Source organism: Gymnodraco acuticeps, unplaced genomic scaffold (genome assembly GCF_902827175.1).
Source record: "Gymnodraco acuticeps unplaced genomic scaffold, fGymAcu1.1, whole genome shotgun sequence".
NCBI classification, from domain to species: domain Eukaryota; kingdom Metazoa; phylum Chordata; class Actinopteri; order Perciformes; family Bathydraconidae; genus Gymnodraco; species Gymnodraco acuticeps.
This window is the reverse complement of record NW_022991289.1, coordinates 292,862-308,555: the sequence shown is the minus strand read 5'-3', so window position 1 is coordinate 308,555 and position 15,694 is coordinate 292,862. Positions and strand designations below refer to the sequence as shown.

At 40.7% G+C, this 15,694-nt stretch overlaps 2 protein-coding genes and 1 long non-coding RNA gene across 3 annotated transcripts; all 3 read left to right on the top strand.

Annotated features, from left to right (window-relative positions):
* The first annotated feature begins 3,064 nt into the window (after nucleotides 1-3,064).
* LOC117562204 lies at nucleotides 3,065-3,670 on the top strand. Its single transcript, XR_004571511.1, has 3 exons — nucleotides 3,065-3,148; nucleotides 3,271-3,478; nucleotides 3,605-3,670. It is a non-coding gene; the product is annotated as an uncharacterized LOC117562204 (long non-coding RNA).
* Nucleotides 3,671-4,081: 411 nt separating this feature from the next.
* On the top strand, nucleotides 4,082-11,102 carry LOC117562209 (magnesium transporter protein 1-like). The gene is made up of 10 exons (XM_034240059.1): nucleotides 4,082-4,252; nucleotides 6,506-6,675; nucleotides 6,758-6,875; nucleotides 7,105-7,245; nucleotides 7,341-7,481; nucleotides 8,498-8,587; nucleotides 8,661-8,724; nucleotides 8,993-9,067; nucleotides 9,493-9,583; nucleotides 9,687-11,102. Exons 1-10 carry the CDS (start codon nucleotides 4,172-4,174, stop codon nucleotides 9,700-9,702), a joined length of 987 nt encoding a protein of 328 aa, XP_034095950.1. The 5' UTR covers nucleotides 4,082-4,171; the 3' UTR covers nucleotides 9,703-11,102.
* Nucleotides 11,103-11,987: 885 nt separating this feature from the next.
* igbp1 (immunoglobulin (CD79A) binding protein 1) lies at nucleotides 11,988-14,468 on the top strand. The gene is made up of 3 exons (XM_034240029.1): nucleotides 11,988-12,482; nucleotides 13,024-13,356; nucleotides 13,713-14,468. The coding sequence occupies exons 1-3, from the start codon at nucleotides 12,024-12,026 to the stop codon at nucleotides 13,983-13,985; spliced, it is 1,065 nt and encodes a 354-aa protein (XP_034095920.1). The 5' UTR covers nucleotides 11,988-12,023; the 3' UTR covers nucleotides 13,986-14,468.
* The last annotated feature ends 1,226 nt before the right edge of the window (nucleotides 14,469-15,694 follow it).

Sequence of the window (15,694 nt, the reverse complement as noted above, 5' to 3'; positions counted from 1 at the left end):
TTTTTAACGGGCCTAAAATGATATTTAAAATGATTCACTTTTAACTCATGTAATGCTTGTTTTGTTGCTTGAGAAGCTTGTGGAAATAGTGTAGGTTTGTTTTAGTACAGTTTTAGGGAAACAAAGTTAGGGGGGCAGCTGGGGGGGCAAGGCTCTACAGTGGGGGGGGGGGGGGAAGCTACCCCCCCTTGCCCCCCCGTAGATCCGCCCCTGCATTAATAACATATTAACGTTTTGAGACCATGTAAAAATGTATTCCTTGACATAAAAGTGCTTTCCAGAGGTGTAAGAAGTGATACGATCTTGTACTTGAGTAAAAGTACAAGTACCAGAGTGTAGAAATACTCAAGTATAAGTACTAAAGTATTAGCATCAGAATAGTACCTGAATAACTATAAGCTGTTTTTTTTGCTTTCATTTCAGACCTCGTGTTTGTGTGTGCTCTGGAGGCACACAGAACAATATAGAGGAGTACCCGCAGTTGAAGGTATCTGATAAGACCTATCTCTCAATACTATGATGAGCATCACATTACATTGGATGTGTTTGCTCATATCAATGCCTCACCTACACATCATCATCATCATCTAAACTATACCACTTAATAACAGACTTATTGTCCAGATAAAAGACAAGGCATTACAAAGAATAACATACATGAAGTACATTTAAAGAGAATATAAACATTTTAGCATAACTATACCAATGTTTTAGGATTTTGAGGGTTGGATTTTTATTTTTCAGACTTTTTAAGCCTGCAAGTATAATGTGTATTCTACTCTAGTTCTAAGTAAAGTCAGTACATTTTAAACCTCATGGTCCTCTTTAGTTCTTCAGATCATGGCAAAACTCTTACTGGTATTTGACATCCTGTTCCACACCATAAAAAGTAGATTTGCCAAAGTATCCCCATTAGGGTTTATTTTCCCTAATATTGTCATAGTCATTCTTTAGTAAAGTGATTGTGTTGTTATGGTAGTTGTAGTGTTGCAGTATCATTTTTGTAGAACATTATATATCTAGCATACAAGTATTATATTCTGAGCTGACACAGTATTATGTGTGTGGATTTTAATTAATAGTTGTCTGTTTCCTTGTAGGGTTGGCTACCAGGTGAGTTCAGATACCACGTGTGCCAGTATGAAGAGGCGGTTTCACTGGGGGACCACACTGGTTTTGAGGCCACTTTGAGGCTAGATGTCCACACTTTGGAACAGGTCAAGGAGTGGGTACAAAAGCTGAATCGGGGGTGACATGGAGGGTGGATGTTACCCGACCCAGGTTGGGGAAGCGGGTGCTTTTCAAATTAAGTGTTGTCTTGTTGATATTTCTTGAAGTTACCTTTTAATGATCCTTTTTACTTTGACCTGTACTATAATAAATCTGCTTTATTTTGTTCAGGCAAGTTATAAGTGTCAGCATAGGGTGAACCCGAGAGCAGCCAAAAGCAGCAGAACACCTGCTGTCAAGCAAAAATGCACACGACACTCAAGAGTACTCGTGGTGAAATGAAGTGAGTTTACTGATCCACATACTTATTATTTCACGTTTTGTTTTTTTACTATTATACTAATATAATATTGATATATATATATATATATATATATATATATATATATTGATTTATGTTATAGGACCGAAGACCCACACATGCCTGACCTACCATTTAAGGTTATCCTAATAAACAGGCACAACCACAATCTTTTTGTTGCGGACGCCATCCGCCACCGAGATGTTGGGGAAAAGGCAATCAACATACTCATAGGGCCCTTTGAAATTGGCCACACTCTAACATCTGCACTGGCGGTCCTAAAACACGACCTCCAAATGGAGTATGGGCAGCGATATGTGTACGTGTCGGCCAACAGGGAGATTTGCCCCGACCTGCCTTATGTACAGAGGTGGGTATCACATCTGGAAACATGTTCAAGATACCTACTACCCACTATATAAATAACGATGCAATAAAAACTATGATGTATTCAGTGAATACAAATACGCTTTTCTACTGCATGTAAGTGACACGCATACCAACTAATTCATTTTCTACCCAGACTGTTCCACAAGGCGTGTAGGGAGGAGTATGGGCTCTCCTGGGAACAACTTCCCAGGGAGCTCCTCTTGTGGTTGTGTGTTCTCCACTCATGAAGAAAGTGCACCAACTGAAGCACAGTGGGGAGCTGTGCTTCATAGATTCCTCAGGGAATATGGACAGAGAGAACTGCAGGGTATTCCTCCTCCTGACCCACTGTGCAGGTGGCCTCCCTCTGGGCATTCTCCTCTGCCAGTCTGAGGATGAGCAGACTATTGCTCAAGGGCTGGAACAGCTAAAAGAAGTTGTTGGAGAGAAGGGCTTTGCTGGCAAAGGACACGAAGGGCCACAACTGGTCATCATAGATGACTGTAGGGCAGAGAGGGGAGCTCTGAGAAAAGCATTTCCTAAGGCCACACTTCTCCTGTGCTCCTTCCATCTGCTACAAGCAGTTTGGAGGTGGCTGTGGAGCAAGGAGAGTGGGGTCACTCACGGAGACAGACCGGCACTTTTTGCCATTGTAAAAGAGATGCTTTACTGTCAGGAGATAGGCAGTGTGGATAGGCTTTACAGCGAGGCAAGAGGGCATCCATTGCAGCCAGGTTAGTGTTTAATGCAGACAAGTTAGTGATGTTTTGTTTAGCCATATGAGAGAAATTGATTATATCAAATAACATCCAACACCCAATGTAATGAAGTGATTAAGCTTTACTGTTTGGATAATTTGTTATTATTTAAAGATTTTTTGTTTCTTTTTTCTAACCAATTGCAGGTATGAAAAGTTCCTCAGGTACTTGGACCGGCTGTACGCCAGAAGAGAGTGTTGGACCTTCAGTTATAGAGGCAGTTTCCTCACCAGAGGAAACAATACCAACAATTTTGCAGAAGCGGCAATGCGTGTCCTCAAGGACAAAATACTGCAGAGGACAAAGGCCTTCAACCTTCCTCAGCTGTTTGATCTGCTGACCTCGAGGCTGGAGACCTATTATGAGGCACATGCGTGCCTCATAATAGGTCTCCAGCCTCGTTGACGTTGCCCTTGGACGCTGGGAAGCATTCCAGTGAGCAAAATTCCTCCCCCAAGATGGCAACATTGCAGCATCGCATATTCAGCAGGTAATGGATATAACAGCCGAAAAAACATAACATGCTATTGGTTTATCACTACGGAATGAATACGCACATATGTCACTTGTGTAACAAATACATTTATCCTTGTTTGACTTGTGATTTTGCAGATTGAGGACAAGAAGTTTGTGGTGAAGGGATCTACCCAAACGTATTATGTAGACATGGACTTGGAGCTGTGTTCTTGCCCTGCAGGACAAACAGGAGCGCCTTGTAAACACCAGGCAGCAGTGATGAAACATTACAGCTGTTTGTCACACTCTTTTCTACCGATAAACCCAGAGATGAGAGCAGAGCTGATGAAACTGACATCGGCAGGTAAAGTCAATATTTTAACAATAACTGGTGTAATGAGACTGCCAACATTTCATGTTTTGATTACAAAATAAAGGATATACACTGTTTATTTTTTTATTTATTTTTTGATCCCTTAATGTTTTTTAGAAACCATCTCTTTGGATTTCCTCCAACCCCTCAGACTTGAAAGGCAATCATGTCAGTCGTTTAGAAGTAAGTAATAAACTAAACTTACATTAATAATGGTGTAATTATATAAAATAATTGAAACTTTAAATCAAAATAACAAAGTAGTTCTATATTATCCATGTCCATCACTAATACCATGTGAGACACACATAATTGATGTATCTCTTGGTATCTGTAGGCACTCATGAACCAAGCACTACGCCTCAGGAGCAACAAGATGAAGGTTTGTTATGAACATTTCAACTGAACACACACACACACACACACACACACACACACACACACACACACACACACACACACACACACACACACACACACACTATACCTAGACTTTTCTTTCCCCTTGGACCATAACATCAGAAAAGTATGGTATGACTAATAAAAACCTTGAACCTTGATACAAACTCCGGTCCAGTAGGTGGCGGGAAAGTACCTATTCTTCGGTTGACTACCGCTAATGACCCTCCAAGAAGGAGAAGAAGAAGAAAAGGAAGAGTGGACAGTGTTGCAGACGGTCTCAGAATGTTTGGAAACGTTTTGCTCTTGCTGTTTCTCTTCATTAATATCTACAATGACCCTGCTGATGCACAGAAGAAAAAAGAGGTGACATTTATTCTGTAACACACACCGGAAAAAGTTAAACTGATATTTCTGCGACGTTTCAAAAGTCCGTGTCAATCTGAGAAGCTAGGCTAAAAGCAACCAGGATATAGCTGGTTGTATGGAACTATGGACAAAACTAATAACTGCGCAACACATCACATGCATCTGCTATTGACTCATGCAGGGGCACAGTCAGCGTTAGCTCTCTGAACCATGGATGTGTAATAAGAACTCTGAACACGGCTTCAGGAACTACAGACTGCTTCAGGAAGTAGATTGCAACAGGAAGGACAAACTCCACTTCCTTTTACACGCCTAGAATGTGAATCAAGTTATCCTTTTCTCAAACAAATAACTTGATTAAACCTTTCGTTATTCAAACCATCTCTGTGTTGATTGCTTGTATCAAGCATAGTGATGCAATGTAGTATCCTAGTAGTAGGAATATAACAATGAATGTATACCCCCACCGTGATGTTTTGTAGAACAGATTATCAGGCCGTTTTATGTGCAGGTTGCCAGCCATAACTATGGGCATAGATATGTCTCATAATTATTTGTGTGAACATACAAATAATTTGTGTGTAAATATGTGATTTGTAAATGTAAAACAACATCCACAAATGCATTTAAAAGATTAGCAAACTCACAAATACATTTGCAAGTGTAAAACGGATCTGCAAATACGTTAAATATGTTCACAAATAAAAAAAAGATCTGTGAATATCTCTTTAACATTTACACCTTTCGATCAGGCATTTGTGAATCCATTTTGTATTTGTGGACCAAAAATGCGCTTGCGGATCTCAAATCTCTGTTCACGGATCTCAAATCTCTGTTCGCGGATCGTCTTTTTACACACACAGAATTTTGAGACATATTTTCCGCCGGTCTCGGCTAAAATCTACTCGTGTCACTCGGTTATTTTCGGAAACCACGTGATGGCCTGCTGATGACGACATTTCCGCATGATTTCAAAGTAAGAGCATGATGGTTTGTTTAATGCTCTGTTTTTGTATTATAATGAACAGCGGAACGTTGGATGTATTCTTCATCACCATAACCCTGACCTAAATACGGTGCTTTTCTACAGATTACTTTATTACTGCACTGGTAAGGTAAAATTAGGCCGATTAATAAGATGTGAAGTGCTTTGTAACTTTAACCTGCTTGACTGAATACACAACACACAATGAAGAAAGAGTTTTATCTGGGCTGTTTCACTGCCAGCTGCTCCCCCAGGACCCGAAAGTGGCGTAGGCTATAGCCTGCACTTCAACATCAACGAAAGTGCTCGATATATGCTATATTGAACCAATAACACAAACTAACTGTATCACTATAACATGATGATGATGGTGATGGTGATGAAGAATGCATCTAACGTTCCGCTGTTCATTATAATACAAAAACAGAGCATTAAACAAACCATCATGCTCTTACTTTGAAATCATGCGGAAATGTCGTCATCAGCAGGCCATCACGTGGTTTCCGAAAATAACCGAGTGACACGAGTAGATTTTAGCCGAGACCGACGGAAAATATGTCTCAAAATTCCGTGTGTAAAAAGACGATCCGCGAACAGAGATTTGAGATCCGTGAACAGAGATTTGAGATCCGTAAGCGCATTTTTGGTCCACAAATACAAAATGGATTCACAAATGCCTGATCGAAAGGTGTAAATGTTAAAGAGATATTCACAGATCTTTTTTTTATTTGTGAACATATTTAGCGTATTTGCAGATCCGTTTTACACTTGCACATTTATTTGTGAGTTTGCAAATCTTTTAAATGCATTTGTGGATGGTGTTTTACATTTACAAATCACATATTTACACACAAATTATTTTTATGTTCACACAAATAATTATGAGACATATCTATGCCCATACATAACTATCACTACATTTGTCCATAATATTACATTTCTGTTCAATCAGGACTATTCCTGCCTGAATGTAAAACAAAGAGATACATGTTTTTATGAACATCTGATCATATGTCAGTCACTGCTTAATTGTTTTTTATTAATGGATTGTTTGTTGTGAGTTTATGATTTTCATAACCAACATGCCTCCAAATGGTTCTAGTGCGAAGGAGTAACTGTTTGAATATAACCTAAGAGTTTATACATTTGTTATAACGTTCCCTATATCTTTATCCCAAATGCTGCATGGAGTTGTATCAGGATGGCTTTTCTCTTGTGTTCTCTTGTTTTAGTGTCTAACACTATGAGGTGTCTGTCCTGTGTAGACTCTGCTGTCAGAGAAGTTGACTCAGATGATGGAGTGGACCTCCAAGCGATCAGTTATCAGGATGAATGGGGATAAATTCCGTCGCTTTGTGAAGGCTCCTCCCAGGAACTATTCGGTGGTCATCATGTTCACTGCACTGCAGCCACAGAGGCAGTGTGGGGTCTGCAAGTAAGACATGGGGGGCCCTTGAGAGAGGCAATGCTTTTATTTGTATTCTTAACAGTGTATTTAAACAATGTTTTCATTTCAGACAAGCTGACGAGGAGTTCCAGATGCTGGCTAACTCTTGGCGTTATTCCTCTGCATTTACAAACAAAGTCTTCTTCGCATGTGTCGACTTTGATGAAGGATCCGACGTCTTTCAGATGGTGAGACAACGCTTTTTTGTAATGGTCTGTCATTCGTTCATTAACATAAAAAACGAAGCTCATTGAGTTAGAAGTTAGAAGTGTGTGATGTTGTTGCTGCCAAAGCAGGTTTATACAAGTTCTAAATCCAAGAGTTTGGTTAGCACTGCAAAGGTTTAAAGGTTGTGTGAGTGTTATTAGTTTAAGTACATGGAGATTAATAAAGTAATGCAACGTGTTTGTGTTGCAGCTCGGTATGAATTCTGCTCCGACCTTCCTCCACTTCCCATCCAAAGGGAAACCTCGCAAGTCTGATACCTATGAGCTGCAGGTCAGAGGCTTTGCAGCTGAGCAGCTGGCCAGATGGGTGGCAGACAGGACTGATGTGCAGGTAATGGCAAAACATTCATCATCATTTCCGTATGTTTACCATGACGATATAACCAAAACTTGAGTTTACCAATCACACGTTTATCTGTTTCTTAGATCCGCGTCATTCGCCCTCCCAACTACGCAGGGCCTCTCCTGCTGGGCTTCCTCCTGGCTGTGATTGGAGGACTGGCATATCTGCGAAGACACAATTTGGAGTTTCTCTTTAACAAGAATGTGTGGGCCTTCTCTGCACTGGTAACAGCCATGCACACACTGATGACCTATTGGTGATAATACTCTGTCAAGATGTGAAGAAAGTCAAATGGTCTCGTCCGAGCTGAATGTCAGAGAGTTAGAGAATCTATTCCTCAAGTTGAAAAAGGATATGTTAGACTTCAGGTTCTGCACATTCCCGAATGCTATTCTTTTCAGTTGCTATATTCTCCATGTTTTAATACTGTTTGTTATTTAGATTATTTTCAGATGTTGGTTATATTTGTTCATTCCCCAAACGTTGCAAACACCAACTAAAGACAGCGTCCAAATCCACATTGAATCTTACACAGTCCACTACCGACTTGATGATACAAAAACTATAACACTGTATTAAGTTATTTAAATACACGTTAACGCAGTCAAAAACATATACCCATCCACGTTTCCGGACTCCCCGGTCTTACTGGCGTAAAGCCATTTAGCTGTGCTCGACAGGCCCCTGTAACCTGCTTCACAGTATTCATCTCTGTCATAACCAATAACAAACATCTATATATACAAAACTATGGAAAGTCGGTGGTTTCAATTGAAATAAAATTCAAAGAATATACTTAATGTCTTGCCAACATTAGCATTTTACCCAGTGGCTGGGAGAACGGCTCTTACAGAGGGAGGTCCAACAGTAAATACAGGTGTGTACGGAATAGATCAACATTGTAATAAATAGATGGATTTAGATTCAACTTGAGGAACGTACAGCCAGCCCTCGCAGGACTATAAGTACCTGGTTTATTAGATGTATTGAAACACAAACTGAACCAACCAGAAGGATAATGGTAACAAGTGCAAGGCGTGTGAGTAATCAAAGCCACGCCGAGACATCGGTATCGTCCGATGTTAGCCGTTTACCACCTATAAGGTGACATGCGCTGATGGCAGTCGCCAATGTTTCTGTTTTGCTCGGTGACTTCTCCTCCTATCCCCTCTGTGAGGAGCTGCTGCTGCTGTTTCTGCACACAGGTGGATTATTTGTGTTGTGTTTTTGTGTATTTCAGTGCTTTGTCCTGATCATGACCTCGGGCCAGATGTGGAACCACATCAGAGGTCCGCCTTATGCACACAAGAACCCCAGCACAGGGCAAGTGGTAAGGAAAAAACACTTTGTTTATGATATGTGAACAAACCATCCAAACAGGATCTAACTGTGTTTATTTCCAGAGCTACATCCATGGCAGCAGTCAGGCCCAGTTTGTGGCTGAGACTCACATCATCCTCCTCTTCAGTATCCCTCTAACTGTGTCACACTCATCATACACTTAATACTGAGCCAGACCCCCCACAAACTAATCCTTAGTGATTCAAAATGACAGCCTTTGCATTTGTTCTCACCCCTTTAGCTTTGTTGTCTCTTTTGTTGTTTTTTAAAGCCTTTCATTATTTCCCAATAATATTATTATTGTTTCTATTTAATATGGTTATTAGGGTTGTTTGAGTAGACTAATGTTATGCCCAACATGCAGTTGTATTTTAAACCTTGACCAAACTGTCAGATGCTGCTGTTACCATGGGAATGGTGCTGCTGTGTGAGGCCGCCACCTCTGACATGGACATTGGAAAGAGGAAGAGTATGTGCACACAGACCCACAAAGATTATGATGTGTTTCTGTTCCCATTGTTTGTCTTTTTGTCACCAGTATTTCTGAATAAGTGATGGCCCCATCTTTCTAAACTGAGAGGAAGGGTATGGCATAGGCCAAGAGGAATCCAAACACCCTCCACATTTTGGACCGGATCAGAATCACAGGGCAGATACACATTTGGTTGTGTAATATTGCAAGAGAGGGCATTTGGCCTTGGCAGAGATCTGCCCTCTGAGATCCATTCAGATTCCACCAAGGGACCTTACAAGATGTTGTACACACTACACTAAATATTACAAATGTCCACTAGTTTAATTTCAAACGCACATGATGTCATTGCTGCTTCTCTGAAGAACTGAAGTCTGTGATTGTATTCAAACGTGTGTGTGTGTGTTCGGTGTGTGTGTCAGTCATGTGTGTAGCAGGTATTGGTCTGGTGATGCTGTTCTTCAGCTGGCTGTTGTCCATATTCAGAGCAAAGTACCATGGATATCCATACAGGTAAAGACAGACACTTTAACTGTTGGTCTTGTTTTAGCTGCAGCTATTGGCTGGCGTCCTACCATTTGTCCTGTTGGCTAACCTCATCTTGTTTTTTATGCAGCTTCCTGATGACTTAGAGCTCAACAATGCCTCCAACTTTAAAGCAAGTCTGAACAGGGAGTTCCCCAAAATGCTGTCAACAAGCAGAGTACTGTCCATGGAAATGCCCCTTTTCTGCTGGCTAAGCCATGGCTTGTCTCATATCTGTTGAGCCACAAGTGTGTGTGTCAACACACACATACACACTGTGCCTTCAAAGACTCACCAAGCAATTAACTTGCCAACAACAGAGCAACAACCAGTATGCATTCTACACTGTGCCAAAAGCTGGTGTCTTTCAGTCCAGGTCCTACTGGACACAAATCTGTCTGCTTCTTATATTTCTGAACTTCCCATGGGAGCCGTTATCAGAGGGTTCTTAGCATTCTGAAAATCTGTAATTTTGGTAACATCTTAGACGGCTCTAGTCCTAGGATGGTAATAAATGAAGGTTCAATTGTGACTATTTTCTGTGGTAATACACATACTTAGTATCCACTCATCAAAAAGCTTTTTATTTAGAAAGAATCAACACATTTAAAGTGTTCCATTATAAGTAGAAGCACTTGTTAATCACATGAACCCATTGAAACTCAGAAACAAAGGTATTTATTGCGGGCAAATTCACTCTCAATATTTATTTTTGTGCCTTAAGTGCCCCGTTACTGGGCTGTAGGATGACATGTCCTGAAGAAAGAACTAATAATAAAGTCATTATTTGTAAAGTGATTTGTATAACTCTTAAGGCAGTCTGTATTCATTACTAATCCCACTCAGTGGTGGTCAGTTTATAACAAGTTAAAGGATGCAATGACCTGAGCTAAAGGAATATCTGTTTGGGGGAAAAAAGACCATCTATCTATCTATCAAATAAACGACCACCACCTGGTGGATACACAATTACATGAAATTGCCCTTTCTATGTTTTTTTTAAATCAAACACTCAGGGTTTGCTATGAACCATTTTGTAATCCAGTAGTTGAAAGTAGAAGTAGGTTAAGGGATGAGAGTTTTATAAAGTGTACCCCCACCCCAATTCATCTTCAAATAGCCAACTATGAAATAGCAGTTTGGAGGAGAAAACAGTGGAGTGGAAAACTTCTCCTCTTTTCCAATGAAATCACATCTACTAAGAGTACACTATATAACTCATGTTTGGATTAATGAAGTAACTTGAGAATAAATCTTTCTTTTCAGCTGTAATAGGTATATAGTGAACTGTTCAAATGGAAAAAGGTACAGATGGCAACTTAACTACTTTCTCTTAATGTTGTCACTTAAGATGAAGCAAGAACAGCCTTCACTGGGAGTGGGATTGTAGACAAACTCATTCAAAAGGATACCCAGAAGTACAAACCATGTTGTGTAAAACAAAGTGCTTTGAATGTCTGTGGTTACTTGAGGTGATTTTTTCTAATATTAAAGTGCCTTAACTGACTCGGTGTTTGCCTGTTCTTCTTGCTTTTAATTTGTGTTAGCATTATACTGAGCATTTGACCAAAAGCACACAAAGGAACCATATCTCCTGGCAAGACATATTATTGTATTTATTATCAATGACATATAATTCAAAGGTTTTAATGTCATATGCACAAAAGCTACAGTGTAGAAATGGCAATGCAAATCTTATGACCGGAGCTAATAATCATATCTATGATTTAAATATTTCAACAACACTATGCTGACTTCTATGACCACCACTGATCTGATGGCTTCTTTGTAATGCATTATTTTAGTCTACTATGAATATTCTGCTGAAGTATATATGACATATTATATTGTTAAACAGAGGTGGGAGAAGTACTCAGATCTTGTACAGTAAAATTAGAAGTATGTGTAATAATCTGTTACAAACATTCCTGCATTCAAAAGGTCACTCAAGTAAAAGTACAAAAGTATTAGCATCAAATATAATTAAAGTACTGATTATGCAGATTGGTCCATTTCAGAATAATATGATACGTTTTATAATGATTGATCTTTAAAGTGTTCTCAAAGCTGGTAAAGGTGCAGCTAGTTTGAATGACTTTGTATACTGCAGGGTAGCTTGTGAATTTACTCCAGGTGGAACTAAAGTCTGATTTAATACTTGATTAGATTTCACATCATTCATCCAGATCTGTAAAGTAACTAAAGGTATTAAATACATGTAGTGGAGTCAAATTACACCATTTACCTCTGAATTGTAGTGGGGTACTTAATTACAGTACTTGAGTGATGTACTTTTACTTCCCACCTCTTGTTTGAGAGAAGATGTAGTTGGAGCTTCCAGGTTGTTCGAAGGTTTGGCCGGTGGTGGCAGTATTTGCTAAAACACTGAAGAAAATAATCGAAGAAGAGAGCTGGAGTAAGAGACAAGATGGCGGACTCTGAAAACAACAACGATGCTTCCACCGCAGAACCTTCTAAACTATGTGATCTGTTAGAGCGGGGCTGGAAGATATTTGATGATGTAGATAGTACAAATGAACCGCTTGCCTCTTCTAGTATCCAGGTTCGAGTTAAACGCGGTATCAGTATGTTGGAAGAGGCGTCTACAATGGTGGCTCAGCTCGACCTGTTCAGCTGCAATGAGGAGCTGGAGGAGGTGGCCACCGCCGACCTGAGGTACCTGCTGCTGCCCGCGCTGTGCGGGGCGCTCAGCCTGAAGCAGAGCGGCCGGGACCGACGGCTGGAGATAGTCCAAACAGCCCGCAACTACTTCATGGATTTCTTGAAGAGATGCCATGAGTATAATCTGTCACGGTTTGAACTTCCGACTGCGAATGAAAACTCGAGTCCTTGCGAAGCATCAGAAAACGAATCCCCTGCGGCTCCGGTAACGTTAAGTTGCTTATACGTACACTAGCATTAATGACAGTAAATGTGTGTGTGTGTGTGTGTGTGTGTGTGTGTGTGTGTGTGTGTGTGTGTGTGTGTGTGTGTGTGTGTGTGTGTGTGTGTGGTGTGTGTGTGTGTGTGTGTGTGTGTGTGTGTGTGTGTGTGTGTGTGTGTGTGTGTGTGTGTGTGTGTGTGTGTGTGTGTGTGTGTGTGTGTGTGTGTGTGTGTGTCAGTTTAAAGTGTAAGTATAAACTGAGGGGTTAGCAGCACTGTGCGTTATTCTAAATTAAGTTATAAAAAGTTTCGTATTTGCATAATATACGGATCGACTTGACTTGGTCCTTGTTGGTTTTCCATTGGCGAAAGTTGCGGCTTCTACTTGGTACTCATACATATTCTTTACTATCCTCTATGGAAAAGAGAAAGTACCTGGTACTTAAGGTCATTTCTAGTCGAGCTGAACAATGCAGTGGAAAGGAGTAATTGCACAGTTGGAAAATGAGTAAGTTCTGAATTGTAAAGTGTGGTTCTTGTTCCAGTCTGTCCCTTGCCAGCCAGACCTTGTTTCCATGGCAGTACGGAGACAAGCTAAGATCGAGCGCTACCGTCAGAGGAAGGATCTGGAAGCCAGACTGACGGATGTACGCAGAGCTGTGGACAGCGGACAGGCCGACGATGAAGTCACCAGAGATTTTTACCTTCTTAACGTTCAGAGATGGGTCACTGTGTGTCTGGAGGAAATAGAGAGCATTGACCAGGAGGTGGAGATACTCCAGAAGATGGATGGTCTGAAGCAGGGTGCTGCCAAGCAGCCAGCTCAGCCCGCCAGGCCCCCCATGAAGCCTTTCATAATCACCAAGGACATGGTGCAGGTGAGACTGTGTATGAGAGGCTGTTGTGTGGGTACTCAACTAGGTATTCACTGAAAAAACTAGAGAGTAAAGCTGCTGGGGAATGCAGAAGTAGCAAATAACAGACAGCTAGAACGATAGATTAGCTTGTCTGAAATCTGTCAACCAATATAGGCTTAATGCTAAATTATCAAAGTGCATGTCTGTCTGCAGGTAACAAGAATTAGCTGGACAGAAATGCTAGACTTGGTTTGAAGTCTTTTCAGAGATGTTAGCAACTGAACTGAAGTGATAAATGAAGGTGCCAACTTCGTGTTGTAGTTCCATTAACGTGCTCTTCAACATTGTGTGATTCCGTGTGTTTGTTCCATTCCCAGGCTAAGGTGTTCGGGGCAGGTTACCCCAGCCTCGCCACCATGTCGGTGGATGAGTGGTATGATCAGCACAAGAAACTAGGGGTTCTCCCCGACCAGGGGATACCCAGGGGGGTTGATACGGAGGAGGACACTGATGCGAAGGAGAGAGAAGAAGAAGATAAAGAGAAAAAGGCTGAAAATGATGATGAGGAGTCACGGCTGAAAACCAGAAACTGGGATGATTACAAAGAAAGTCACCGCAGAGGTTATGGAAACCGCCACAACATGGGCTGACCAATCGGGTTCCTCTTTTCTGCTCTATTCGGTCCAGGTAGTGAACATCCTTCACAGTTCGGATCCTTAAGACTGATTGAATGAGAAGGTGATCGCAGCATTGTAAATTATTTTCTAAATGCTACTGATGTTTATCATCTACATGTTGCCAGGCTTTTACAGGGCTGGATTAAAAGCCCCTCTGTGGTATGATGTGTTACAGTGAGTCTTAATTATAATCTACATTTTGGCTGGACTGAATCAAACCCAACTATGATGCCAATGTTTCTGCTTGTGGTGTATATATCCTAACTCTTTCTTTGTAGAATAAAGGCACTGAAGAAACTATGTACGTCTAAAATCAGTGTAGAGGATCTGTTGGAAATTAAAACACAGCTACCAAAAAAACCTAGGTCCATTTTTAGTAACAAATTATGACTAATCTGATTTTAACTTATTTTTCTCAATTTGCTTGAAATGTGTGCATTAAATAATTTCATTCCATCCATCGTTGAGTATTCACATCAGGTTTAAGATCTCAGAAACATTTATTTAAGTAAGGAACAACAGTTGTTGTAAAGCTAATCCATGTGTTTTTGAAGTTTGGCCTCACAGCTGCACCACCCTTATGCAGACATGGCATAGCTCATATACTGGAGCACATATGGTCTATGACAACATACTCTTCAACATCAGAGAAGGAGGTGTGCCCATTGGAAGAACAGATCACCGGCCACCCTGTCACACGCCAGGCCAAAACCATGGAGGGCGGGAGGAGAGGTCTGCTAACCCAGCTGGGACCTCAGGCCATTCCACTTTCCAGCATGCTCCTGGCTGATGAGAGTAAAACCCAGGCTAACCCTGAACAGGACCATGTGGCCAGAGGCTCCTGCTCTGTGGGGTGGAGCGCTGCAGGACTCTTTAGTATCATTATAGATGCTTGGGGCTCACATGCCCAGCCGTATCATCTGCCTAGAGTTTGGATTTGTTTTGTTTACATTCTTCCTGATGCACATTCAAAATTGCCAACCTGACATAACAGTGTAGCTGTGTGTCCTTTTTTTACTGTCAGTAATTTGTGTATTATTATTATTGTACGTTTCTGAACAAATGCAAGTGTTTGGGTCATTTTAGAACCGGTAGGCTAAGGGGAATTCTTTTGAGCTTACTTTACTTTTTTTGATAGCTAATGCAGCTATTTTCAGATCATTGTTAAGAAATGATGGTGGGGACATCTCCCTAGCACTCCCAATGTGAATGACACACATGCCTTTTTTTTTTAATCCATTGCCTAATTTGTCATATTCTTATCTCTCATGTCTATTGTATTTCTTTTTTGAGAATTTCCTATACACATTGTTTGATTTAATAATAGTTTTCATAACATTTATCTAGTCAAGTTCACAAGGTTGAAGCACACAGTTGTCTAAAATATTCTTGTGCATCTTTCAGTGTGAGAATGGCCCCAGCTGTCATACAGTATCTATGATTTCTGCTATGCAAGTAGCTGCGTCCCTTTATAATAGATGTTACTGAGACAAAGTGATAAGGTGAACATTATCTCTTCTGACCTAATCCACAGCAAAGTTAAATCACACAGCAGATAATTTAACCAATCTACTGCCCATAATTAGATTTAAAAACGATTTACATTAAGCTAATCCACATAAGTCTGCTATATGTTGGGGGGAAAGTCAGCACTGAGGCAGCAATGGACTAACGAGAGGTAA

Bases quoted from the DNA above. Each gene is read 5' to 3' on its own strand.
- igbp1 (XM_034240029.1), top strand. From the start codon at position 12,024: ATGGCGGACTCTGAAAACAACAACGATGCTTCCACCGCAGAACCTTCT. The intron at 12,483-13,023 runs GTAACGTTAAGT...TTCTTGTTCCAG, and splicing joins ACGAATCCCCTGCGGCTCCG to TCTGTCCCTTGCCAGCCAGA. The intron at 13,357-13,712 runs GTGAGACTGTGT...TTCCATTCCCAG, and splicing joins TCACCAAGGACATGGTGCAG to GCTAAGGTGTTCGGGGCAGG.
- LOC117562209 (XM_034240059.1), top strand. From the start codon at position 4,172: ATGTTTGGAAACGTTTTGCTCTTGCTGTTTCTCTTCATTAATATCTAC. The intron at 6,676-6,757 runs GTAAGACATGGG...TTTTCATTTCAG, and splicing joins AGGCAGTGTGGGGTCTGCAA to ACAAGCTGACGAGGAGTTCC. The intron at 7,482-8,497 runs GTAACAGCCATG...TGTGTATTTCAG, and splicing joins TGTGGGCCTTCTCTGCACTG to TGCTTTGTCCTGATCATGAC.